Source organism: Sturnus vulgaris, chromosome 1 (assembly GCF_052056855.1).
Source record: "Sturnus vulgaris isolate bStuVul1 chromosome 1, bStuVul1.hap1, whole genome shotgun sequence".
NCBI lineage: Eukaryota > Metazoa > Chordata > Aves > Passeriformes > Sturnidae > Sturnus > Sturnus vulgaris.
The window spans coordinates 628,986-656,735 of NC_142243.1; the positions used below are offsets into that span (position 1 = coordinate 628,986).

The 27,750-nt window shown below is 56.0% G+C and overlaps 1 protein-coding gene and 1 long non-coding RNA gene across 3 annotated transcripts in view; one reads left to right on the plus strand and one right to left on the minus strand.

The window, feature by feature from the left end:
• AGAP3 (ArfGAP with GTPase domain, ankyrin repeat and PH domain 3) overlaps nucleotides 1–22,430 on the minus strand; it is a 102,725-nt gene extending 80,295 nt beyond the window's left edge. For both annotated transcript variants that reach the window (XM_088172485.1, XM_088172364.1), the window contains exon 1: nucleotides 22,019–22,430. In XM_088172485.1, coding sequence (XP_088028611.1) covers nucleotides 22,019–22,298 — 280 coding nt within the window. In that variant the 5' untranslated portion in view covers nucleotides 22,299–22,430. The remainder of the gene's footprint in view (nucleotides 1–22,018) is intronic.
• Nucleotides 22,431–22,727: 297 nt separating this feature from the next.
• Nucleotides 22,728–25,599, plus strand: LOC148225023 (uncharacterized). Its single transcript, XR_015806604.1, has 2 exons — nucleotides 22,728–24,333; nucleotides 24,607–25,599. It is a non-coding gene; the product is annotated as an uncharacterized LOC148225023 (long non-coding RNA).
• Nucleotides 25,600–27,750: the final 2,151 nt, after the last annotated feature.

The window sequence follows — 27,750 nt, forward strand, 5'->3', positions numbered from 1 at the left end:
CCCTGGAGAGAAGCTGAGCACCAAACTGCTGCCAGCCTTTTGAAGAGGGCATCCTGCCATAGACCCTGTGGAGGTGGCCATGCTGCAGATCCTGCACCCACATGCTGCAGGTCAGACACAGGGATGGCAGACGCAGGGATGATGCTTCCCAAGCTGGTCCAGCTTGGACCTCCCCTGGTGCCTCAAGGAAGCCCCGGAAGATAACGCTTTGGGATGTTACCTACAGGGTGTAATAGTAGATCAAGGCAGCAGCAACCACTTCTGCTCCTTAAGCTACCTCCAGGCACTTCTGCGTGCAGAGACGTCCATACCAGCATCCTGATTTAGTGTCCTGACTAAATCAGCAGCTGGTCTGGTACCTGCACTGCAGGGCACGAGCAGCCCCGGCACGCTGCCAGCCATGCACCGGGCTGGCCCCAGGCACCAGGCTGCTCCCAGGGACAGAGATGTTCCCATGGAACAGGGCTGTCTCCAGGCATCAGGATGTTCCCAATTCCCAAGCTCCCCACTGGTGATGCAGGTATGAGCAGCATCAGCACGAGTAGGCAAGACATTGTGAAATCTCCTTGGGATTTTGAAATCCAAAGACAAAAGGCCAGGTGAAAATTTGGTTAGAGGACTAAAGAAGACCTGCTCAGGTCCTCAAGCCTTGCTTTAAAATCTCTGCCATAACCATCACTTAAACAGTGAAAATCCTCCAGTTTATTCCAAAAGCAGGAAACAAAAGAAGAAATGGTGTGAAAAATAGCAACGGGATGAAACTAAGAAGTGAGTGAGGCAGCAATGGGACTCGGAGGACATGAAAATCCACATGGAGGTCAGGAGGAGAACATGGCAGGAGATGGAGGAAGTAGGAAAATCCCTCCTGCCTTGACAGAAAGGTAGAGACCCTGCAGCAGCCTGCGAAGGATGGTCACAGAGCTGTCCTGTCACTGGCCCATGGAGCTCCTGCAGACATGACTGCACTGTGGTGATGTTCTATGCCCAGGGGATACAGGACATTTCTGCAAAGCTCCCACCCATCCCAGCAGCAGGTGGAGCCTGGTCTCCGGGCCTGTGCACACAGGTATCACAGACACCAACAACACAAGAATTTTGGGAAGAGCCGAACTTGGCAAAAGGTAGGACTAGAGAATCATCAACCTCCACAGAAAGGGGAGCAGCCCAGAATCCCAAAGGGATGTTCCCAACAGTGCTACCCAAAGCTCTCTAAGACCACTCCTCCCTCCCTGGGAAACATGCAAAACAATGAGAGCCATGGAAAGATCCCATCCTTCTGCCCTGTTCCCAAAGACACCTGCTCAGGAACAACAGAGCAGGCAAAGGAAGTATTTTCAAAACATAAGCTAAAAAGCTACTGAGGCTGACAACAACACAGGATGCTCACGTGGGCCTGAGCACCCCAACAAACGCTGTGTTACTGCTGCTCCCAGCTCACCTCGTCATCCTCTGAGGCGAGCACAGTGACTAACAGCATCTGCACACACAGGCAGGGACTGTTTTGCTGCAAACAACAAGAGGCAGTTGTGAGAACAGCATTAGTAATACCCCTCTACCCCACCTGCAGCAGGGGACTGCAGTGCCCCAGCCCCCAACAGCCCTCTCCAGATTCCTCGTGGTGGGCAGGCTCCAAACCCCATGTGGGACTTCGATGCTCACAAGCAATGGACTTAGAGAAGGAAATACCAGCCTTGGGATGTTAAACAAGTAGGTGTCACCTGGCATGTGGAACTCACCTCCACAACAAACGCTGTAGGTAGGACTATCCATTTCAATGAGCCCACTCATTCCTCAGGTGCTGCCCCCAGGTCCTGGACAGAACCAGAGGCAGCTCCAGCCTGAGGCATGCTGAGCCAAAGACTCTGCTCCAAGGGCTGGATGTCTCCTGCTCTCACTTTGGCACGGGGGTCCCAGCTCTGGCCCCCGGAGCAGCCCCTGCTGGAAGCAGCCTCCCCAGCCATGCCAGCCATCTCCATCAGTGCTCACCTTTACAGATCCCAGCAGCTCCAAGCCCCTACCTGTGTCTAACTCAGGCATTTTGGGTTCCTCCCCGAGGCCTCTGCACTGAGACCAGCCACCAACCACAGACAGCAGAAAAACGCAGAAATCGAAAGCCACAAGCCACAGCCGGAAGGTGCAGGTCCTGCACCTGTTCTCTGTTCCCACCATGCCCTGAGGCTTCTCTGCTGCAGCCACAGACACCTCACTCAGCCTGCACAGAGCTGCAGAGCCCTGCACATTTGGGCTCATCTCCCAAACGGGAACGGGTGACACGTCTCACTGCAGTGCCCCAGGAGGGACCAGTCCCTGTGTCACTGCCTGGATCACACCCTGGGCCTCAGCAACCCTCACCTCGTGCCTCCCTCGTGTCTCCACACCGAGTCCCAGCAGGGTCCCAGGGGTCTCAGCTGCCCGAGTCCCAGTGGGGCCCCTGCCTGATGTAACCACAGAGAGCAACAATGGAGACCTCAAATCCCCCGGCACCAAAACCAACGTCCCATGTGGTCGGGGCAGAAGGGGATGGCTTTGAGATCCTCACACCACCTTGGATTTGGCAGGGAGAACCATTCTCGATGATTTTTCCAGGACCCAATACAGACACTGAATGCTCACAGGAGAGGATGGATCCCCAGGAATCAAACCTGCCTCAGCTCAGTTTGTATTCACAACTACACACTGAGAGCCTCAGTTCTTACTCCACTCCACACATCTCATGTTGACCATTGACTCTTCCAGTTTCTTCCTGAGGTCACTCTGGACTAACCCGAACACCATAAAGAAGCCTCGAGGTATTATTTAATCACTAACACCTTTCACTAATCCCACTGCTCCGGAGCTGTTCTCAATGTCATGGAAAGTAGATCCCATCAAACTACGTCACTCAGCACCCACTTCCCTCCTTTAATTCCCCACTAATTCGGATTATGTCAGGCACTCCACTGCTCTCTCAGGGATGGGATCGGTATCAGCCTAACTGTATCCTAAATACCTGAGTCATCCACAGATCCTGCTGAAGGCTGGCATAGCACCAGCCCACTCCAGCCTCGCTCATCTTCTCACAGCCAGCTCGCAGGGAGCTCTGCAGCCAGCTCTGGGTGCCAGCTGCCCAAAGCTGGGAATCTGAACACACCTGGCTTTGGCAGGTGCTGTTCAGAACTGAACAACCACTCCAGAGTAAGGATTCCACCTCTCCAAGCAAGGATGGACATGCTTACACTGCACAGCTTCCCACACCCCACGTTTCAGACAGCAGAGACAAACATCACAGCTAAAAACATCTCTGTTCCCAATAAACCTCCCAATTCCCATAGCATTGACTAGCTGGATGCCAATGGCCACTCGTGTCCCACCTCTTTTGCTCACTTCCATTCCTGGTCTGTGTTCTGTAACACCAACTCTTGCCCTGTTTAGGATCAATTCTGTGCCAGTCCTGCTGCTCAGATGCACCACCCGCCCCATGTGCCAGGCTGGCTGTTGGCACAGCCTCCCTCATTAACGGGGCTTTATGTGATTTGGGCACAAACATGACATTCTTTGGAATTACCGCATTTGCTATTTGTGTTCTCTCTCCCAAGTCCTGCAGCTCGTCATTTTATTGGTTTTCTGGCTTTAGTGACACCAGCCTCCAAAACCAAATGGCAATGCATGAACATTACCCAAACACCTTGCCCAGGACCACAGCGTGCACCCCGGGACCACAGCATCCCTCCCTGGGAGAACTCTGCTTTGAGAGGAGGTGGCTGCAAAGCTTTGCCATGCTGTGCTGCTACAAGGTCAGCAAACAGGAATCCTGCCCTGGCAGGACACACAGGGAACGGGCAGCTGGCTGGGGAGAGCCTGGGAGAAGGGACAGATCCAATGGAGCTCAGTCCAAGGTTCAGGCTCAAGGGGAGCTCTCTGCCTGCTGGCCAGGTCACACAGCTCTCACAGGTAGTGCAGCCCCCGTCTGCAGCCTGCAGCTTCAGGGCAGGAAGTGTGTGACAGGCACACAGAGAGCAGTATAAAGCAAGAAAACCCTAGCAGCTCAAAACATTACTCAAGGTGGCAGAAACAAAGAGAACAAGCAGCAAAAGGACCTTAAAATCCTGAGTGTCCAGCTGCCAGAACAGCAGGTGACCAATGAGAAGTGGAATCATCAGAAACAATTCTGATTTTACATCTGCAAAAATAGACTGCAAGTTCTCACCACTCAGATGAAATCCTGGGGTTATTCTCAACAACTCTATGAAAACATTTCCCAGAGAAGCTTCCTCATTCCTGGAAGTGTTCAAGGCCAGGTTGGACGGGGCATGGAGCAACCTGGGACAGTGGAAGAGGGATGGAACTGGATGGGCTTTAAGGTCCCTCCAAACCCAAACCATTCCAGGATTCCATGATTCTGTGCACATCAGTTCACTGCTCAGCAGCAATCAAAGAGCAAAGAGGGTGCCAGCCATTACTCGGTAAAGAATGGAGAACAAGAGAGGGAATATCCCAACACTCATCCTGACCCACAGTCCTCACCAGGTACCAAGAGGGGCAGGATTTGGCTGACAGGATAGAACAGCTACTGTACAGGGAGCCTGGAAATGAAGATGGCAGAGGGGGAATGAAGTTTTCCATGCTGGGAGAAGAAAGGAGGAGGCCACTAGGGAACAATTTGTTCACTGTTTCTTCTGAAGCAGGAACTTGGGGACATCACATCCAATTAGGCAGGTCCAAAACAGGAGATTTTTTCACATAAAGCATCAGAGTGAAATGTCTCAGGGCTGCGGCGGCGCTCAGCAAACACGTGCTCGGAGGAGGATCAGCCCAGCCAAAGACAAGGACAAAAGCTCCATGTGAGGCTACAGAAACACAGGACACAGCTTTGGGCTCGGGAATGGCTTCCTGAGAGCAGGAAAGGCACAGCCCAGCCCTCTCACAGCAGGGCAGCAGCATGGGCTGGGCAGGGGGCAGAGGAGCCCCTTTGGCAGCAGCACAAGGAGGGCCCCTTGCCCCCTCTCCCGTGTGCACACGCCGTGGCTGGGGCTGTCACGCCGTCCCCGAGGCCCAGGCTGCCAAGCCCACATTCCCACTGACATTTTCCATGCTCGCTCACTGCATCGGGAGGTATTTATAGAAGTTTCAGCAAAAGCAATTCAGACACTTCCCAAAAGCAGGCTGGGGAAAAACACGGCAGCTTGGCCAAAGCTGTGCATTTTTCCAGCTTTGAGTGAGGGATTGAAGAGCTGATCAACGTCCCAGCTCCAGGCTGTCCAGCACTCTTGACTTTGATCTGCCAAGCCGCAGTGGGTGCTGCTTGGGGCCCAGCAAGTGTTTCCTGCATCTCCAGTCCAGCATTTCTCAGATGAAATCTTGGGGTTATTCTCAACAACTCTATGAAAGCATTTCCCAGAGAAGCTGTGGCCACCCCACCCCGGGAAGTGTTCAAGGCCAGGTTGGATGACCAGGAACAACCTGGTCTAGTGGGAGATGTCCCTGCTCATGGCAGAGGTGGGACTGGATGAGCTTTAAGGTTCTGGTTCTATGACCACAGTGACTGCAGGATTTCCTTCCAAGGTATTGCTTGCGACAGGGAAGCAGGAGAAATGCCAAGGCCACCCAGGTAGATGAGAGAGCCTGGAGACCTGGGAGATGCAGGCTGCACACCCCAGCTCCCCAGCCTCCCGAGAATGGATCTGCTCTGCAGAGCCCAGTTTCCTGGGCAGCTCTGCATGGAGAGGCCCCGCTGAGCCCCACCAGCCCCACGGCCCCCAGCACCACCACCCTGTGCAGGAGGGTGCCAGAATTAAAGTGGGTCCCATCACAACTCTTCTTCCTCCTCCTCCTCCTCTCAAGCTGAACTCCAGCCATCTGTGGTTTACAGCTCCGGATCTGATCCAGCACCCTCGGCTCTCCCACAGCATGGAGAGAAATCAGCACTTCCAGTGCCCAAGTCACCCAACCTACTTATCACTCCTACTTCAGCCTGAGACCGATGACGAGGAGCCTGGGGGAGCAGACTCAGGTGATGTCACCTCCATCCCTGACACCGTATTAGCCAACTCCCCCCCTCTGGATCTCACTGTTTCCATAGAGGACAACCCACTCAGCTGACACAGAACGAGCAATACCATTGCTGGATGCACCTGAGGAGATTCTGCCAGGGTCCCTGTGGCGAGGCAGGGCTTCCAGACACCTTTCTGGAGGCAGGAACCCAGACTGCCGTGTAAGGACAGGTGTGTGTCTCCTCTCACAATTGTGGGAGCAAACAAGGGCCTGCAGTTCTGAAGGACCAGAGAGCTGCCACCTCAGCCTCACATCTTAATCACAAGATCATTCTATTTCCATGGAAACGGCAGAATTAGAGACTTCAGTGGAACGACAATTACCAACATTGGGAATTTAAGTATTAAACCTGTCACACTGCCATCCCCAGTGCCAGGAGAGGAGAAGGCACTTGCCCAAACCACTGCCCTGCACCTGGCCCCAGCACCACGGCCAGCCACGCTCAGGTGTTGACTCCTGCTTCCTTCAGTGGCCAGTTGGGTTTCCAGAGAGCCTCCCATGTCAGCACAGCAGGGGATGGAAGCTCACACTGACTTGTCCGTCAGCAGCTGATCCTGGAGCACACACAGGATCCTGCTGACCAAGGCTTCCCCGGTGCCTCAGCAGCAGGAAAAGGCTTGATGTGCTCTGAGTCACTCAGGGAATTGGGAGATGGCTGCAGGCACTGCGGGGAGCACTGGCCCAGTGCTCCCAGGGTGGGTAAGCCCTTTCCCTGACACAGGTATGAGCCACAGTGGTTCTGGTCAGCCAAGGACAGCGTGGAGCCGAAGTGTTAATTACCGCCACTGGCACAGGGCACCCTGTCCCACCCCACTCTCATCACTCCACCGTGCAGCCATAAACCCTTCCTGAAAGCAAAGCTGGGAAGGACCTGGCAGCACCATGGAACTCCCCAGACTTATATCCTGGGTTTGCAGAACACCACAATTTAAACTGTGACCCTGGCAGCAGCAGCAAAGCTGTTGAGGCAGATCAGGGGAGCTCCCTGTGCCCAGGATGCCCTCAGCTAACATAGACACATATCCCAGACGAGGAGAGAAGAGCTGCCCCTCTGCCTTCTGTCCAGACATCGGTCCACTTTGAGAGGCCACTGCCCAAAATCCCCTCCACGTGCTCCGTGCCTTGGCCCCGCTGTGGTCAGCAGGACCATTAGCTGAAGGGCCCAGGCCTCCCCTGGCTGTTACACCCAATCCAAGGAGTGAAATTGCTCAGCCCAGCTCTGATCATGTACCACCACACAGACCAACAGTCAGACAGTGGGAAACGTGCTGATGGAGAGGAGTTTTCCATGGCACGTGCACTCCACTGCCCTGCCCGTGCCTGGAAGGCAATGGACACTCAGCCATGAGCCACACTCCTATGATTACAGACACACTCCTACAGCCCTTTCTGCAGGTCTGGATACTGATGTCCAATCTCAGAGAAAGCAACTTCCCACCCACAGAAAATTCCAACCTGGTCAGCTGGAAGGATGTCATCTGCACTGGAGTCTTGGGACACAGCAAGTGCCTGCTCCAGCAAGAGCTCATGTGGAGCCATCCCCACCCTCAGACTGGAATGGCTCCAGGGCTGAAACTACTTCTACAGCTGATCTCCCATGAAAGCAGGGTGTGCTCCAGGCCAGACTCTCCTCCAGCCTCTGGAGAGAACCTCCCAGGGCACAGCTGCACACAGCTGCACACAGCTGGCTGCCCAGGCTGCCTGTACAGAGCCACTGTGACCTCTGATCCATCCTGGGCCCGGGAGCACCTGAGCCCTGCAGTCACCCACTGGAGTTCTCCGTGTCACACAGGCACAGGGAGCTGCAGTGGAGGGGACACTGCAGGACACCCAGCAAGGTCACACTGGCCCGGGCTCGTGCTGGGACCCCCAGGGCACAGCCCCAGCCGCACTCCTCAGTGTGTCCGTGCCCAGGCAGGGCCGGGGCTGCCATGCCAGCACAGTGACTCAGGTGCAGGGCCAGCAGCACAGCGAGTCTGCGGCTGAGTCACAGCGTGGCCGTGACTCACCCTGGACACGGCGGTGGCCAGCACACAGCAGCTCCAGCTGCAGCCCTGCTCACACTGCTGCTGCTGCCGGCGGCTCCCCCAGGTCCCTGGCACTGGGCACAGCACAGACCTGGCACTGGCACGGGCAGGGCTGTCCCAGTGCTACAGTGCTTCTCCAAGGACACTGAGCAGGGCGTGTGCCCGTCCCCAGACATGCCGGTGGCTCTGCTGCATCACTGCAAACCGGGTGAGCCCTCAGCCTGCCCACAGCTGCCACTGCCCTCTGGTGTGATGCCCGGCCTAGGGCTCACCCGTGCCCCACACACCCACCCATTCATCAGCCTCAACACGCCCTGCCCCGCCATGGGGCAGCCCAAAGGCCAGGCTGTGCCAAGCACAGCTTGTCATGGCATCACACCATCATTAAGGCTGCAAAAACCCCTCAGAGACCATCAGGACCAAGTGTTTCCCAGCACTGCCAGGGCCACCACCATGTTCCCAAGTGTCACATCCACATGGCCAGGGCACAGGGACAATGCAGGGGGACTGAGGGGACCAGACCTGCCCTGTCCCTCTGAACATGGCACCCTCCTCACTTGGACAAAGCCGCTTAGCACCTACTTCAGTAATAAAGTAACCCAAATTCTCAGTAACTGCACTTATTTTACTGTGCCACCTAAATCTGGCAGCGCTGCTGCACTCTGGGACCAGCAGAACTAGCTCAAGGAGAGGAAGGGACGCTGCACTAGAGCCAGCACTGTGAGGAGCCCACCAAACACAGCCACGGGCACACTGGGAGCCAGGGACAACGAGGGACCAGCAGCACCCACCACCTGGAGGGGAAAGCAGGGCAACCTGCGTTTTCCCAGAGCAGCTGTGGCTGAAGCATCCCTGGAAGTGTCCAAGATCAGGTTGGACACGGCTTGGAGCAACCTGGTCCAGTGGAAAGTGTCCCTGACCATGACAAGGGGGTAGAACGGAAGGGAATGTAAGGTTCCTTCCAACCCAAACCATTCCAGGATTCTAAGCCCCAGTTCAGGGATTTTGCTGTGGTTTGCATTTTTACACTTCCATAATAATTGATCAGACAGCCCAAATGCCAACACTTCATAAAAACACCAGGACAACAATTTGGCTAAAACTCCTGAACCTGGCCGGAGGCAAGTGACATCCAAACTGCCCAAAAAAGGGTAAGAAGTAGGAAGAAAGAGGAGGAAACAGATGTCAATAAGATCTTGAACACAGGAAGCATCAAAAACGGTGTAGGAAGCTGCAGCCTTCAGGAAAAGGAGCCTGTAACAATGCTGAGAGCAGCAGGAAGCGGCTGTGAGCAGCACAGACCCATCCAGGGAGGCACAGCTCACCCCCAGAGCAGGGCAGGGGTCTGCTGGGCCTCGCACAGACAGCACCAGAGGCACTCACACAAACACTCAGGAAGAGCAAGCACAGGCAAATGCAGAATGGCAAAACCATTAGCAGAAACAATTTTCAAAATGTCATTTAAAAAAACGTAACTTTCATTTAAAGGCACAAACAACTTGAATACAATGGTGTGAGGAAGAGTGAGCTCACACTCCTGCTGATGCTAATTCTTAATAAATATTGAAATAACAGAGACATTCAGGAATGGCTGGAACGGAGTGAAGTGACCTCACACCCCCAATCAGCCCGCACTGACACCAGTCTCTGGGAAGGGATGGGGTCAATGGAACTGGATGTTTTTATACAACAATTCATATTACAGCTGATTGCATTCCTCCAGGTGGTTCAGGTACTGCTGACACAGGGTTTGACTGGACAACCTTGAAGGTTCTTGCAGCCCAAACTGATCCATGGTTCCAAGACACAAACAACTCTGCCCATGTTTCCATGATCAGGTAACCCATTCCCATACAACATCCCCTCTATAAACCATCACTGTGCTAAGGCATTTACAATAAACACAGTAGGACCAGGCTCAGAAGAGACAGAGATCCACATCAACAGGTACGAGGATTCCAGTGACACCTGGAGCCTTATCAGTGATGCTGGGCAGCTTCAGACAACTGGGAAAACACTTTTACTGCTCTAAGAGAGGTGAAATGGCAAATGCCAGGAACGCCAAGACAGTCAGATCCCCAGCCCCTATCCACAGGCCACGTCCTTCTGGGGCTGTTTCCAACACGGGAGAAGCGACTGGGTGACAGGAACCATCAGTGTGGAGTCACATCACCCAGGGATGGATACACTGGACACCAGAGCTCTAATGCACACAGACCACGGATGACCTTTAAGGTTCCTCCCAACCCAAACCACTCTGGGATTTTATAAAAAAGCAGACAGCAAAGAAAGGAACTGGATTTACAGTTCATGGAACTGTGGCTGGGCCAAGTGGGAGCACACTACCTATAATCTGATGATTTTCATTTTAAGAACACTGGATAAGGAAGAGCCATAAAAATTATTTGAAGACCACACAAAATGAACTCATGAAGAGACTTTTAATGAGCATTTTGCGATTTACTTCCCAAAAAGAACATCAAGAGGTAATTGATGATAAAGTAACAGTAAACTTCTCAGGGAATAACATTCAGGTAACAAAGTTTTACTTAGTCCAATCTAATGAAACAAGCGAGAAAATGAACTTGAAAACCGATGAATGTAAATTGGGAATTAAATGGGAACTATCAGCAGCTGGAGGAATTAATGACTGGAACAACTGACTGAAGAAGCAGTGGTTGGGCTCCCTTCAATTGTTGCCCCAGGAGGGTGTGAAGACCTCCAGGAATGGGGGATCCAAGATCTTTCCAGCTAGACAAAGTACTTCCCAACCTGCTGGATGGCAGTGCTGCTACACTGAACAGGGAGATGATAGCACCATCTATAAGCTCATGATACATGGCCAGTAATGGAATAGATGCTCCAGCATCACACATTTGTGTTTGAAACCGAACCCCACAAACCCCACAGAGCCTACAAACCAGCTGACTGAGCCCAACACACATTTGTGTTTAGGCATTTCCTCCTCCAAGAGGAGTATCTTGGTCTCCCCCTCCCCTCTCACCACCAGAGCTCCCCAAGCACTTTGTGCAATCCCCTCCCCAGAAATCCACTCCTAGCCCTGCAAAGGGGCTGGGCACCTCCTCCCATGCCCATTTCTCACTTGGACCAAGCCATGAGTCATTTTGTCCTTGATTTTCTCTTAAGACTCTCTCCAATTCAGTTTCCAGGTCTTGCACTCTACCAGAGCAGCCTTAGCTGACCCTCTGGAGGAAGATGATGGGAGCAGCAGAGCAGCAAAGACTGCCCACAAGCTCTCACAGTCTGTGGGAGGAAGGACAGCAAGCTGCAGAGGCCCCAGCAAGGCAGGAATTGCCCAGAGCTGTGGAGTCCCCATCCCTGCAAGTGCTCCAGGCCAGGCTGAACGGGACTTGGAGCAACCTGGTCTAGTGCACAGTGCCCTTGCCCAGGGCAGGGGGTGGAACTGGATAAGCTTTAAGGTCCCTTTAAACCCAAACCATCCCGGAACTCTATGATTACCAAACTCCACAGGCAAGATCTCATTGGAAGCAAATCCACAAGGAAAAAAGAAAAAGAGAAAACAAAAGAGATTACAGAAAGCTGTTGGGCCCCTGCAGCAGCAGTGATGGTGTACACAGAAATCATCCCAGAGGAAACCAGTGCAGAGGAGACCAACTTGGCTCATCCAAGCTCCATACTGGGCTTGGCACAGGAAGACATGCACAGGGAAACTGAAATGAGGTCAGATTAAGAAGGACAGATATCAAGGAATGGCAGCAGCACCCTAGTCTGAGCCCAGAGCAGCTGCACAGGGAGCAAGAGGCGACCAGTGACAAACAGCAAACACTAGAGGCAAATCCCAGGCACATCAGGGACCAACATAAGGACACAGGAAAGCCTGGTCTGTTCCACAGGAGACAGAGAAGACACTGAGGAATGATACTGAGGACAGGGGAGGTTTAAGCCTCTTTGTGTAAGTTGCCACAACTAAGAGTAAAGAGGATGCCAGCACAGGTAGAGTCCAAAGAATTTATCAACACTCCCAGTAAAAAATGCAATTTCAGATGTTTTACATGGGCAGATGGTGACAGACCAAGGGGGGATAGTTTGAAACTAAAAGAGGAGATTTAGATTAGATATTGGGATTAAATTCTTCCCTGTAAGGATGGTGAGGCCCTGGCACAGGGTGCCCAGAGAAGCTGTGGCTGCTGCTCCATCCCTGGCAGTGTCCAAGGCCAGGCTGGACAGGGACAGTGAAAGGTGCCCCAGCCTGTACTGGTACAGCTGACTGGCCAGAACCAGGTGCAGGACCTTGCACTTGGCCTTGCTGCACTTGATGAGGATCCCATGGGCCTACTCCTCTGTCAGTGTCCCTCTGGATGCCATCCCTGCCCTCCAGCCTCTCACTTGCACCCCTTGGCTTGGTGTCACCTGCAAACACACCAAGGGTGCACTCGGTGCCACTGTCTGTGCCATTAATAAAGACATTAACCAGTACTGGTCCCAGTATGGACCTGGGGAAGACAGCCCTCATTACTGGTTTCCATTTGGCCACTGACCTTAACCATTTGGATGTGGCCATCTATGCAATTCCTCACCCATATCCACCAGTCCATGCACCAAACCCAGCTCTCTGGATTCTCTCCAGTCTCCTGGGAAGGTGTCTGATGCCCCTGACACACCTTCATTTCCCAGGAGGACAGACATCCCCACCTCAGGATCTCCCCCTGCCCTTTTCTGTCTCACCAGGGTATTGCACAAGGTTGTTCCTGCCTCATCTGCAGATTCTGGGCTTTTCTGGACCCTGCAGCTGCTCTCTCAGGAACCAAACCGGCCACAACACCTTGTCCTCATTGATCCCAGCAATTCTTTTATCCTCTTTGTTCTCCTCCTTGTTCTCTACAGCTTCTTTCACCAGCCTCAGACAGACTGTCCTCACTCTCCACCTCCAGTGTTGCTGTTTCTCGGGTGTCTCACATGGCTCTGCCCATAGCACCTTCTCTTCTCCTTCCACGCTTCCTCCAGCCAGCCTTTAATTTAACGCCATCCCTCAGCTCTGTGTGATGATTCATAGCTCTGCTTTTCTATTCCTGGACTGTCTCCTGTCCAAAATGAAGTCTCAGCTTCTTTTCCCCTCCAGCATTTCAAGTGTGCACCCACAGGCCCAAGGTCCACATGATTAAAGAGAGCTGTTTCTAATCCCAGCTTTGTCCCATGTCCCCCCAAGCCTTTGCTGCACAGGGACTAGGGACGTCACTCAGACCCTGTCTGGGACTTGAGGACACGACTCAGACAGCAAGAGTTCACAGATTCTCCTTTCCCTCTCCTCACTTCTCATCCTGCCTGTCCCTAAAGCCCTGCACAGCTCCACAGGCTCCAGTCCCTGAGACCTCCTTGTCCTCTGGCCACGCAGCCAAAGGCCACAGCACCCACTCTGCACTGAGCACTATTGCTCCTTTTCCCCAGAAGTGCCTATAACCCATAAAACCCTGCCTCATCCCTATTCAGCTGCAGCACTGCTGCTGCTGCTGGAATTATTTCCCTAACCTCTCTCTTCAGCAGAACGCTCCCTCTGAATCCCCCTCTGGGCCCTCCTCCTCTGTCACGTCAACCACGAGCTGCGTGTCTTCCCCCTCCCCAATGCCTCATTCCATAACAACCATCTTTCCTCCACTGCCTCCCTCCCAAACCCTGGCAGAAGCTCCACTTCCCAGATGCTGAATTACAGCAAACACCTCCCTGCTTCCTCCTGTTTGTGCTTCATGTTGGAAAAGCTCCATGTAAACCACCTGAAATCACTTCATTCTCCTCTTCCAAAGAGCTCCTCGAAGCTCCCCCAAGCTCTGTGCCCACCAGGAACACCCCAATTACCCCAGGTGAGGTGGGCGACCCTAAATACCCAAAGCTGCCCAAAACCAAGAGCAGGAGCCAGCGAGCACTGAGCCCACTGTGGGAGCCAGGGCCAACAGCCCTGCAGGCAACCCCTGGAACTCCAGTACAGCAGGATCCGGCCGGGATTCCAGATGCAGCAGCTGGGAGGGTGGCACGGAGCCCCAGGGCTGGAGTGGATTTCATCACATAGATCACATGGCCAGAATCAGATCTCACTCATGACCCCGGGCAGGAATTCCCCAGTGACTCACAGCCAGGCCTTACAGAGTGGAGATGCAGCCCCACTGCAGCCAGACACCCTGGACAGATGCAAACTTCCCTTTCCCTCTGCATATCACGAGCTGGGGTGCTCTGCTCTGTCCAGAAAATCTGTTTCCTTAAGATTTGTGAGAATTCAGAAGCAGCAGGGTTTGTCTGTAATTGGACAGCATGTCTGAAAGTCACTGAGGCAGGAGCAGTGGGTAGGCATGCAGCAGGTCTTAATCACACAAACCTCCTTCCAGTAGGGAAGAAGCTAAAATTATCTTAATTTCTACTTTTCCTGCCCCAGAAGATTTCTTGCACTCACCACATCACTTCAGGAAATCCACCTGAATAGGCACGCAGGAGATCCATGCTCCCAGTGCTGCCCAGAGCTGCAGGAGGCTGCAGGAATGAGATGCCAGGTGTGTCTTCCATGAAGGGCAGGAACACAACAGACATGGATTCACAATCCCTGCAGGGCTGCATGGCAAGATAATGACTTGCAAGAAGTCTTGGAGAACAATTTTAAAAAATAATCTGATGCCAAAGCAGGAAAGTGGGACCACAGGGAGAAAAGGCCTCCTCCTGACAGGGAGGGATGCCATAAGAGCATCATGGTACTGCTGAGATGTCCATAAAGTTGCAGAGCTCTGATCACAGGCATCTCTCAACTCCCAGCAGCCAGGCTTCTGTGCCAGCCCTTCAGCCCAGCTGCTCCTCCAGACCATGTGGCCACTCCCTCCAGATCCACACCAGCTACAAGGGGATTTTAGCCCCAAGGCTGTACCCATTGCCCCAGGCACCAGAACACCCAGTATTCCCCAGCGTTGGACCATCCCGTGTCAGCCAGTCCAGTTGGAAACACAGTTTGGGACCATGTAAGACATCATTTAGATCTAAATTGGCCACCCAATTTAAGCAGAAGTCCCATCACTAGCTCAAAACAAGCAGCCTGGATGCACTCAGGCCTTACATTCCCATCTCATCCAGAGGAGGTGAGAGCCCAGCAGTGCCCAGCATTGGCAGATGTATGCAGAAAGTGAACCTGCTCTGTCAGGAGCTTTGGGAAAGCTCCTGAAAGAAAATGGCAGATGAACAATTCACAGTGAACTGCTGGTACTCCCCAGCACAGCCCAGCAACCCCAGCCCCAGCACACCAGGACTCACCCCACAGCCAAGGCAGAGGGTCTGGGGACACGGTCACTGCTGTCCCTGTTCTGACAGGACATTGCTGCTTGGAGCAGCAGTCAGTGCAGAGCATCCCTAAACTGGAGAAGGCTCTGTGCAACCAAGCTGGGAAACTCCTGAGAAATCTGGAGTTTAAGCTGGGGCAAGAATTAAGTTGGGACTTCCCACAGCAGTTGTGCTGGGAAGGCGCAGAGCCACCAGGACTGACATCACACTGACCCACAGCAAGCACAGGGAGCCCAGCCAGCCTCAGGCCAAACAGCCAGAGCGTGTCCCTGGAACAGGCACCAGTCCCAGCCCCTCGCAGGCACTGCTGGTGCCGCTGTCATGGTCAGGGGATGGGCACAGGGAGCTTTGTCATCAGCTGTCACACAGCTGAGATCAGCACGCTCCAGGCCTTCTGTGCCTCCCCCAGACCTGGCCACGCGTGCCCCTCCTCAGCACCCGCGCTCACATGCTCATTCCACAAGCAGCTGAGAACCGACTGAACCAAGCCCAGCACATGCCTGGCTCCTGCCAGAGTAACTCCTGATCACAGGGAGGGGTAGGGGCAGCTGCCAAGTGGGAAGAGCTGCACTGTCCCTGCCCGCAGCAACCGTGCTTGGATTGGATCAAGGGAACTGAAACTGCAGCCACAGAGACTCTCAATTCTCTCCCGACCCCAATTCCAAATCCTGTTCTTCCCGTGTGCCTTCGCATCCCCTCTTTAGCCACAGTACTGAGTTCTTGCCCGCAGAGCACCAGGAACCTTCACCTCTCCCAGCACAGCACCTACAGCTCCACCCTGCTCAGCTCCCCGCCATCAGGACCATCCTCCATCCTTCCTGCTACAGTTCCACCATCTCTTCTCCCAACTCCTATCGATCAGGGCATCAAGGAATGGCCTTTTCTGATTCTTCCCCAAGACCGGATTCTCCATCTGCAAGCTTGGCAAGGTGAGAACTGCACCTGTCAAAGATACCTCCACATGACTTGGGCCACAACATAAAACTAGCTAAAAACAAGGGATGTATTTGTTCAAGCCTTCTAAAGGCTCCTTGGCTCTTGCCCATCAGTCCTGGGGGTCCAATGTCTCCTGTCACATTAGAATCTGCTCCAGGATTCGTCCCAGGCAGATCCTTTTGCTTGTGCTGCTCATGCCAGGCAGGACACACGCAGTGGTGGAGAACCCAGGGCTCTCCCTTGCCAGCAGGTAAGGCAGCCCAGGAAGCACTTCCCAGTGCCCTTAGGAGCCTCTCCTGGGAGTCAGCCCTGAGACCACAGCAGCCTTCATCCAAATAACACAGAGTGCCTGATCAGAACAGCAGCTGCCCTTCTGCTCTGCAGCCAGGCTGGGATGTTCACCTGGAGAGGAGAAGGCTCCACGGAGACCTTAGAGCTCTTTCCAGGGCCTACAGAGGCTCCAGGAGAGCTGGAGAAGGACTGGGACAAGTGACTGGAGTGACAGAACAAGGAGAATGGCTTCCCACAGACAAGAAGGCAGGGTTAGATATTGGTTAGATAATGGGATACTGGGAAGACATTTTTCCTTGTGAGGGTGGTAAAGCCCTGGCACAGGCTGCCCAGAGAAGCAGTGGCTGCCCCATTCCTGGAAGTGTTCAAGGCCAGATAGGACGGAGCTTGGGGCAACCTGGTCTAGTGGAAGGTGTCCCTGCCCATGGCAGGGGGTGGAACAAGATGGTCTGTAACCCAAACCATTGTCTGGTTCTATGATTTGCCCAACCTGTCATTTCGTGCTCTTTTGACCACCTTTGCACTTAACTTCCAGCAAATCTGGAGAGCACAATGGCAGAGGAACGCTGCCCTGAATGCAGGGGTAATGGAGCAGGAGGCACAGAGCTGCCCGGGATGCCCAGCTCCGGCCCTGGAGCAGGGATGCGCCGATGGCTCCGGAGTTTGCAGCTCCCCCTACGGCACCCCAGCACCATGGCCTGTGGTTTCCCAGCCCTGGGGAACTCACAGACACATATAAACAGGGCAGTTTTCTGCAGAGGTCATGGAATTAGCAGGAAAAAGCTGGCTAAGCACAACGCTCTCCTTCCCAAAGGGTGTAATTTACTCGGGGCTGATTCAGCAGAGTGAAGACATGGTGAGCCCTGCGTGCACTGCAGGGATCCAGCCAGGAGGGTCCTCATCTTCCTCCAGAAGATCCTGCATCAGTGGCAGCTCCTGCCTCAGTTCGCTTTGTGAACCAGCACAGGAAGTAGAGTCAGCTTCAAAAGACATTGGGAAAGGATGGAGCATGGAGCTGGAAGACTTGTGCTGGAACTGAACAGAATGATGAAGTACAGACAATTTAACTCATGAAAAAGAAAGACAGCAAAGTGGCCTCAGTAACTGGTGCAAGCAGCTTTAAACAAGAAAATGCACAGTATCAAAGGAGCCCTTCCTAAGAGAGAAATGCAGAAAATACCCAGGATGTTGGCGATGCCAGCTGGAAAAGTCACAGCATTTACTGACAGCAAGATGGATTATGATGTAAATTCCTGAGGCAGAGGCCCAGGTCTGTACCTCCAACAGGGCTTAACCAGAGGCTTTATATTTTAAGGGTAAAATCCTGGGATGGACTGTTTACACCAAGTGACCCCATGGTCCGTGCTGGTCTGGTACCCAGCCAACAGGCAGGCCCTGGAGTGATGCAGAGCCAGCAGTGGGGTAGCCCCTGCCTGGAAGAGCAGATGTGGAGGTCACGGGCATCCAGGCTGCTCCCAGCCACCACAGACATTCTGCAGGGCTTCTCTCATCCCAAGCCTCTGCCAGAGCAGCAACAGCTGGAAATTGTAGAGGAGAGCCTTCCCAAACTAACCTTGCTTCTTAAACTGCTGAGAGGAACCCACGTGGGTTTAGAGGCAGGTAGGAGAGGTGAGGAAGGACAACGAAGGGAAAAAACATGTGCTCCAGGTAAAGCTGGCTACAGAGAGATTCCTGGTCCTGCACCCTGGACACCGAGTCCTCACCATGGCTCAAACCCTCTCCAAGCTTTCCCAGAGAGCTGAGCTTTAGGGGGGCTCCAAGGCATGTGCACAACCACAAACATTAGAAGAAAATTCCCTAGCAAAAGCTCTGTTGAGGGAATCTCACCAACTTCTTATCTCCCTTCTACCTCTCCCTCCTGCCGTCACCACTTTACACACCCAGAAAACCTCTGTCATGTCTTCAGTTCCACATCATGATCTTCTTCTGCTACTCCATCTTGCTGTGCTGTCTCTCCCACCTGTCCATGGATCCATGCTGCTCCCAGCCTGTCCTGCATGTCCCTCAGGTCACCCCCTGCACCAGAGACACTCGTCCTCCTCAAACCTCCATTCTGGTCACAGCTCAAAGTTCATTTCTAGGAAAGAAATTAAGCACTGTGCAATTACTGCTCTAATTACAAACTCTATTAATACGGTTCTGTCTGTAGCCTGTCCCAGAGTCACGACGATGGAGGTCACATTTACTGTGAGCGGGGCTGCACCAGCCCCAGGTTGGTATCGTTTTGCTTTATGCAGATATGAAATCTTTTATAGAACTCAGCAGCTTGCAGCAGTCTCCACAACTTGGCAAGGAAAGCAGCCTGGGATGAGGGAATCGCTTTTTGCAAGCCCCCTGAAAATCTGTCCAAATTTGGTGGTTAGAAACTACCAAAAAACTCCAGGTCCTGCCTGTGATTCAGCTGATGCTGGCGACCAGCCCAAGCTACCATCTCCCCCATTCCCCAGTGCCCCTCAGCCCCCGTGGCCTCCAAATAAAGCTCCAGCTCAAGGAGAAGACCAAAACAACACAGATTTCTCTTTCTTCCCACAGTGGCACCACCTCTGCTGACCCATGAGCAGGCACTGCTGGCTCTCACCCCATCGTGGGCTCCAAACTCCTCAGGAAAGGCTTCTTCCCCAAGCCTGGGGGCTGCAGCAGCCCCCCAACATCCACTGCACGCCCCTCCCTGGCAGAGCCACACTGTCACAGACATCCCCACTCCTCCCTGGCTCTGTAAGCTCTGCCAACGCCCCTGACCCCACTGCTGGCAAGGCTACAACGGTGACACCCTTGTGGTGACACCCCTGCAGGGACACTGGCAGCCCTGGGCTGAGGGTGGGCACTTGGACCCCCTGCCCCTGCTGCAGCATAGCACTGCCTTCGACTTTTCCTTCAAAAACGAAGGAATCTGGCAGGAGGATGTGAGCAAGTCTTGCAAGACCCAGTGCTCAGGTTCTAGGAAATTGAATTTGGTGTTTCACTGGCAACTTCTGTCATGGATTTTCAGACTATGAACCATCGTTGCAGTCACCAACTCTGACCTTCAGATCAGGAACATCAACAAACAAAATCCTCTTCCGGACATTTCTGTATCAAGCCCCAAACCTGCAGTTTAGAAGGAAATTCCCTTCCAGACCAAGGCACTCCACGGAATGATAGCATCTCCAGCAAGGCTCTTCCAGCCATTCATCAACCCCTGTTAATTCACTCTCACACACCTGGTAACGGGTCACAGGTAACTGTGTAGTCACAGCACACGTTTCTCCAGGATCAGGATTCATCCTAGTGCCTGGCAGGTACTAAGGGAATGCAGCCCAGACAGGGAGGGCTCGGAGGAGACAGAATGGGGCTATGGCTTGAGCAGGCAAAGCCCCGAGGACCTGCAGCCTCTGGCACCATCTCGCAGCCCTGTGGCCACAGGTGAGCCGTGCCACCGCCAGCCAGGTGCAGGGTACCCCTGAGCCCCCACTGGGGTGACACAGGGTGGGTGCTGTGGGAAGCCCCGAGCCCCCAGCAGCACACCGAGGCCCGTGTGTGTGTGTTCACACCTTCCCTTCACCAGGAGAACCACGCAGCACAGGAGTTGCTAAGAGACGCGCGCCTCCCACCACCGTGCCCAGCACCCACTGCCGGGGCTGGGGGTGCACACCCAGCACCCCGGGCGGCTCAGAGCCCTGCGGGGGGACAAGGAGAAGGGACAAGGGGCAGGGACACGGCACCCAGCGTGGCCCTGCCCACACAGGTGGCCCTGGGAGCACCTCAGGCATGGCCCTGCCATGTCTCAGCCGGCATCTCCGCTGTCCCACAGTGCAGGAACCACACACAAGATCAGATCATGTCACCAGCGACCTTGGGTCTCCCACCACAGCTGTCATCAGAGGCACAAACAAGGAGAGCTGCAGGAGCCCCGTGGCAATGGGCACAGCACAGTCCTCCCCCACCAGCCCACTGTGACTCCCCCAGTTGGGTTGGTGGGACCCCAGCTGAGCCACTGCCATGGCCTGTGCCAGCCTTGTGCTCCCACCCATCTCCATGCAGCCTGAGACCTTTTCCTCTTCTCCTCGAATTCCATCAACTCAACAGCTTTCTGTGGCTGAAGATCTCCAAAGAGGTGGGAAGGCCCCTCCAGCACCAGCCCTGGCTTTTCATCCTCCCCATCTTAACTCCACCGAGTGTCCTTTGTCCTTGCACCACGAGGCTGATAAAACAAGTTCTGTCATTTACATTCCCCCAACCCATGCAACATTTCAGTACATCCTCCTTTCCACCGAAACCCAGGAGGACCAAAGTGGGATGCAGGCCTCCAGAGAAGCACCCAGGCTGCTGCTCCCATGCAGCATCACCACGGCGGCCAGCACCCCTATGGTGGGGCCACCACTCCCCAAAACCACCCCGTGTGCCCCTGCGGTGACATTCCTGGCATGAGGCAGCAGGAACGGAGCTGAGCACACTGCCACCAAGCTGGGACAACAAAACCCAGGGCAGGGAAACAGCAATGCCTGGTAGGCACAGAGCTGCACCGGGGCTCCCGACATAGACCAAAGGCACCCTGCGGCCTTCCCAGCTGCAGGAATCTGGAGATTTGGGCTCACCGAGGGCAGAGGGGCCCTTAGGCTGGGGGCTGCAACATCCTGCCAGCCCACAGTGGGCCTCAGCAGCGCACCATCAACCTTCCCCTGCGCTCCGCTCCACCGCGGCCACTCGCCCATGCTGGCATCCAGCTCCATCCCAGTGCCCCCGTTCATCTCAGCCCCTCGGCTGCACCGCGGGCCCTCTCCCACGGCGGTGCCCCAGCTCCACCGCAGCCCCTCGGCTCCATCGCAGCCCCTCGGCTCCATCGCATTTCCTCAGCTGCTCTGCAGCTCCTCGGTCCATCCGTCCCCTCGCTGCCGGTTCCCGGGACGCGGGCTGCAGTTTTCTGCATTTCTAATGCTAACGGGCTCCGGCGGATGCCGTTCCCCGCCGACGCCGAGTACAAACCCCCCCGCCCCGATGCCGGACCAGCGCCCGCCCCCGCCCGCCGCTCCCGGCAGAGGCCGCGGGCGGAGTCCCCGGCCCTGCGCAGGCCCGGCCGCGACCACCATCGCTGCGGGGCCGGGCCGGGCCGGGGGCGGCTGAGGAGCGCGTCCCCTTCGCTCCGTCCCTGCCGGCCCGCCCGGCCCCCGCAGCCCCGCCGCGCCCGGCCCCGCTGCCGGCGGCGGGGGCGCAGCTCCCGCAAGCCCCGGCCCCGCGCAGGCCGCGCCCGCTCCCCCGCGCCCCCGGCCCCGCCGCCGCCGCAGGGCCCGGCGCGATCCCCGTCCCGTGGGCAGGGCCGGGCCGGGCCCCGCGGGCCGCAGCGGGCGCAGGTGCAGCGGCGCTGGGGACAAAGGCGGCGGCGCGGCCGGGCCGGCTCGCTGCCCCGCTGCCGGTGCCCCGCTCGGTGTCCGGTTGCCGGTGCTCACCCTCGATGGAGATGACGTGCTCGCGGATCTGGCTCTGCAGCGCCAGGTCCTCCACGCGCTCGATGAGGTCGTAGATCGCGTAGATATTGGGGTGCACGGACTCGAAGCGCCCGATTTCGGCGCGGATCGCGGCCGAGTTGGAGAGCCCGAACTGCGGCGGGGGCGGCCCGCCGGGCTGCGGCCCCGAGGGCCCGGGCACGGGCACCGGCACCGGCCCGCCCGGCGCCGCCAGGCTCTGCTGCTGCCCGGGGCTCTGCCCGGCGCCGCCCGGGAAGTTCATCGCGGCGGCGGCAGGGCCGGTCAGCGGCGCGGGGCTCCGGGCAGCCGCTGCATGGCCGCAGCCGCGTCCGTCCGCGGGTCCCCCGGGCTCCGCCGCCGCCCCCGACCGCCTCCCGCCCGCTCCGCCCCGCCCCGCCCGCGTCAGCGGGACCGGCCCCGCGGCGGGCGGGGAGCGCGGGCAGCGAGCTGGGCAGAGCGGGGAGGGGAGAGGGGGACCGGGGGGCCGGCACCGAGAGCGGGGGGAGCGGGGACCGGGAGGGGGAGCGGGGGACTGACGCTGCCCGCTCCTGCTCCGCTCCGCCGCGGCCCCTGCCCGCCCGGCACCACGGTGATGGGCACTCGCCCCCCTGCCCGGCCTGGAGACCCCCTGTGCCAGCCCTGCCTCCGGCTGCGCCTCAGAGGTATTTCGTCGTTAATCACCCCAAGGTCATTAATGAAGCTGTGGAACGTGAGCGGTCCCCAGAAGTTCCTGGGTGCCCGCCAGCTGCTGCTCTTCTGTGGTGGGGTCTCCTCCCTGGTCGCCCCCTGCCCACAGGCTGGCTGCTGTCACCCTGCTCTGTGCTCAGCACAGGCTGCTCCAGGACACTCCGGTGAAGGCTGGCGCGATGATGGAAATGCCCAGGGACCACCGTGGTGACGGTCCAGCCATCTCAGGGCATGCTTGCTGGGCAGGGACTGATTGCATGCCTCCTGTTGTGCCCACCCCTAGAACAGCTGGCATGGGGTGACCTGGGGCACAGGAAGGCTCTAGCTGGACACAGGGCTGGCAGCCCCTGGCAGCACCATAGGAGCCAGTGGAGCTCGCTGGGGCATCACTGGGGATTAGCTGGAATCTTCCAAATGGCTGAGAAACATAAAAAAACAGGATCATGGGCCCTGGCAGATTAAGTGAGAAAGTGGAATTTGGGCAAGGAGAAGAAACAGAAAAGTGAGCAGCTGAGAGAACCAAGATTGCAATGGATTTCTCCGTCGGTGCCACTGGGACCAGAGTCATGCTGGGCAGCAATGCCCCAGTGCCAGGGGGGCTCAGGGGGCAGCTGGGGGCTGGTTCCCACCCTGTGCCCTTCTCTGGGTGATGGTGGGAAGGGTTGGAGGAAGAGAAAGACAAGGAGGGAGAGGACAGCAAGGAGGAGAAGGAGGAGGAGAGATCTCTGGGAAGTTTCTAAATGCCTCCCGGCTCCAGAATCCTCTGTGACTCGGCACTGGGTGCTGGGGTGTGTGGGTGGGAGAAGCACCTCCCTGCCCTCTCCCCTCCCTCTTGTGCCTTTCCGGGATTCCTTGAGTGCATCCCAACCGCCTCTGCCACGAGAAGGGGTTTCTTAGAAAACAACTTTGATGAGGGTTTTTTGAAAGCATTTAGAAAATCTGTATCTGTTACAGCACCAGGCTCCCCTCACCCTGCATGCTCCCCTCACCTACACACCCACCTGCATGCACCCCAAGGTTTCCAGAGGTCTTTGAAAGATCTGTGAGTGGCAGCTCTGCTCAGCAGGAGCTTCCCTGAGTGTCCGAGGGGATTACATCCACAGGGGCTATGCAGGGCCATCCCACCACCCCAACACAACAGTGCCTGGTTGTGCAATGGCCTTTCTCCAGCCTGTTTTTTGTTTGGGTCTCTTGATCCTTACTCATGGCCTTTTTCTCCAGCTTCTGGATGATGATCACCATCATCATCATCATCATCCCAGAATGGTTTGGGTGGGAAGGAACATTAAAGCCCATCCAGTTCCACCCCTTGATGCAGACAGGGACACCTTCTACCAGACCAGGATGCCCCACAGCCCCTCCAACCCAGCCTTGAATACTTCCAGGGATGGGGCAGCCACAGCTTCTCTGGGCAACCTGCACCAGGGCCTCACCACCCTCACAGGGAAGAATTTCTCCCCAGTGTCCCACTAAACCCTGCCCTCAGTCAGTTATCACATAAACATTTATAAAGTGTCTCCATTTCAGTGCCTGTGAATGTCCAGACGCCCCACGTGCAGCTATCTCCACCACATCACCCTCTCAGTCAGGGATTACAGGATTTATCCCTGGTGAGGACTGGGACATCATCCCTCATCCCTCATCCCTCACTCCTCATCCCTCCCTTACCCTCACCTGGCTGAGGCAGCAGCACAGAGGAGTCAAGGTGGCTTTCCCCTGACAGGTGGGCCCTGGCCAGCCCCACATCCCCTGACCTCTTCTCCTCTTCTTTCTCCTCCTTTGCCTCCTCCTCCTCCTCCTCCTTGTCTTCCTCTCCATCCTTCTCCTCCGGCAGAGATGTGCAATGGCCACCCCCCTGCCCCAGCTGCTCCTCTCTCATGCAGGTATTCACAGACCACCTGAGCTGACATCTCGGGTCTCCTTGGGCCACCAGGATCCTCCAGCACCAAGGATCCCACAGGTCCGCAGCACCTCCCAGCACCCAGCAGGGCACGAGGATGGGATGAGACACGACATGGAGCATCGCCCAGCCCAAGCAGAGATGGGACCCTGGCCCTGCCAGGGACCCCCCCCCAGTCACCACTGGGGCCAGTACTGGAGAACTGGAGCTCGGAGTGGTGCAGAGGGAGCAAACAGATGGAGCTGGGGCTTAGCAAAGGGATGGGAAAACCCAGGAGAAGAGTTCAATATGCTGAAAAGGCAGGAGCAGGTGGGGACGAGTCGAGGCTTTCAGGAGCAAACATTCCCTTAGGGATGGCCAACCACCTGCCCACTGCAGACACAGGCCACTTGAAGATGTAAACTGTTTTTCAGGATGGATTTCACCCTCAGATCGTGAACTTTCTCTGCTCCATCTGCAGCACTTGAATCTGACACTGCAGTTCGTGAGTGCCTCAAACCAGTGCTGCTGCCAAGAGGAGCTGCCACCTCCTCCACTACCTCCTTCTCATCCTCCTCCTCCTTCTCTTCCTCCTCCTTTTCCTGCCACTGCTCCCACCCCCAGACCAGCCACCCTGGTACCTGTGGTGCCCATGGCAGTGGGGTGGAGCAGGATGGGTGTGAAGGTCCCTTCCCACCCAAACCATTCCATGACACTGGGCAGTGCCAGAGCCCGTGTGGGGCAGCAGGAGGGTCCCCGCAGCAGGAGGATCCCCACAGCAGATTCCCAATGTCCACCCAGGATGCAGGGCTGGTGAGCAGCACCCCCAGAACAGAGCTGAGGGAGGCCAATGCTCAGAGCTGAGCTTCAGTCAGTGTCCGAGCAAAATGGGCAGAGAGGGGATCCCGGGGCTCTCCAGGGCTTTGTGGCTTCTCAGTGCACTGGCACACTCTGAGGGGTTTGGTCGCTCTTGCAATAAAAACTGGGGCTTGCTTTCTGTGGGGAGAGCTGGGGGACACTGCTGGGGACACTGCTGGGGACACTGCTGCTCTTTCCCAGACTGAAGGGAACAGGAAATTCCATCCATCTCTGGGAGGCTCGGGCTGCCCATCCTCCTGTGCACCCAGCATAGCTGCGGTTCCTGTTCCCAAATGCACTGGGGGCACTTTGCTGCATGGCAGCATCGGTTCAGAGGGAGGGAGGTGTTTAATGTCACCCTCCAGTGACAGGGACTGCTCTCTCTGGGCCGGGGATCAGCCAGCAGCTTTCCCCAGAATAGCTGCAGCTCTTTAATCTCACTCTGGAGTGTGGAGGTACCAGCATTAATCCCATCCAGATCCGTACCATGCGGCTGTCAAATGGCAAATCCAAAATGCACTGCTCAGTGGCTGGAGCACCCCGCTGTGTCCCTGCCACAAGGCTCTGGGCAGCTCTGGGTGTGGAGCAGAGTGTCCCACCCAGAGGTCACGTCCCCTCGCTGTGCCAATGACACAACGTGGCTGCTGGCCTCGTAGGGTGAGCACAGTCACAGGAGCACGGCTGGCTGTGTGCCTTGTGTGCCCCACCACCATGCCATCGGCCGTCTCACACCACCCCATGGGATTTGGTGACAGCTGGGACATGTGCCACTCTGGGTGTCCACCTGCACATTGAGGGGCCCCTTCTGGGGCTGGGCTGGAGGGGGTCCCATCAGCACTGCCTCTGCACAAACCAGGGACACCACAGGGGGGACATCCATGTCTGGGGTGGTGTCCCCGTGTCCCCAGTGCCCCCCTGGGGCAGAATTCCTCTGCGACCCCTGTCTGGTCACAATCTCGGAGGAGCTGGACTGACTGAATATGTGGGCTTTGGGAAAAGGGGCTGAAAATGGAACAAGGTGGATAAAACCCCTCTGGGCACTGTGGAGGTCCTGACCAGAGCTCAGGATCAACAATCCCAGCAAGGCCTGTGGGACAGGAGAGGGCTCAGCCCACTCATGGGGGGACCACAGGGAGAAACACAGGAAAGGTGAAATGGTGAGTAAAGAGGAAACAGAAGGAGGGGACCATGAACCTTGGCAGAAGCACAACGGGGCAGCCCTTCTCATTGAAATGTTTTCCCCAATATCCAACCTAAACCTCCTCTGGCATAGCTTGAGGCTGTTTCCACTTGTCCTGTCCCTTGTTCCCTGAGAGCAGAGCTCAACCCCCACCTATCCTGTCAGGGAGTTGTGCAGAGCCAAAGTTCCCCCTGAGCCTCCTTTTCTCCAGGCTGAGCCCCTTCCCCAGCTCCCTCAGTCCCTCCTGGGGCTCCAGACCCTTCCCAGCTCCATTCCCTGCCCTGGACAGGCCCCAGCCCCAGCGGGGCTGAGCTGCAGGAAGGGGCTGGGACACCTTTGGGTGTCACTATTGGGGGTCCCCACCCTGCTGACCCCTGGGACCCCCTCACTGCCGCTTGTGGAGCCTGGGCAGGGCAGGGGGTTCCCACCTCCAGAACTGGCCATCACTTTAGATCACCAGTCTTTCAGGAGAACGTGGAAAATCCAAGGGATTCAGAGCAGCCCTGGGCAGGGCGACACGAATGCTCCTGGTTCCTCAGCAGCAGATTTAAGGAGCACAATCTGCTCAGCTTTCCTGGGAAACTGAAGGTGACTGGATGACACTGGGAAAGTACTTTCAGGGGAATATTAAACAGCTTCTTAATCGAGGCAGGGAGGATGGAAAAGTCTCACTCTCGACTCTCTGGGAGCTGAAGCCAGACAAATCCACAGTGACAACCAGACACCGGATTTATCAAGGGGGGATGAACCGCTGGATAAACGCTCAAATCTGAGCAGACACAACCCCTCCAGCATTGGATTCGGGCTCATCCCAACATTAGGAAGGGATAAATCTCAGTTCTCTGCCTGCACAGATCAGTCATGGTTTAAATCTGCTGCTGCTGTCACATCCCTTGCTCTGACAGCCCCGGGATCTGCTGGGCACCTTGGCACCTCCAGGCTGGAGATGGGTTTTGCCTTACTTGCAGCCCTTCCTTCCCACCCAGAGGCAGATCCCACACAGAATTCCAGAATAGAAATTATTAATTCCCTCCATCCCAAACCCCAAATACCCTCAGCAGGAAGGGGCTGCCCTCGGAGGCTGATGCCTCCTGGTTTTATCCTGGTTTC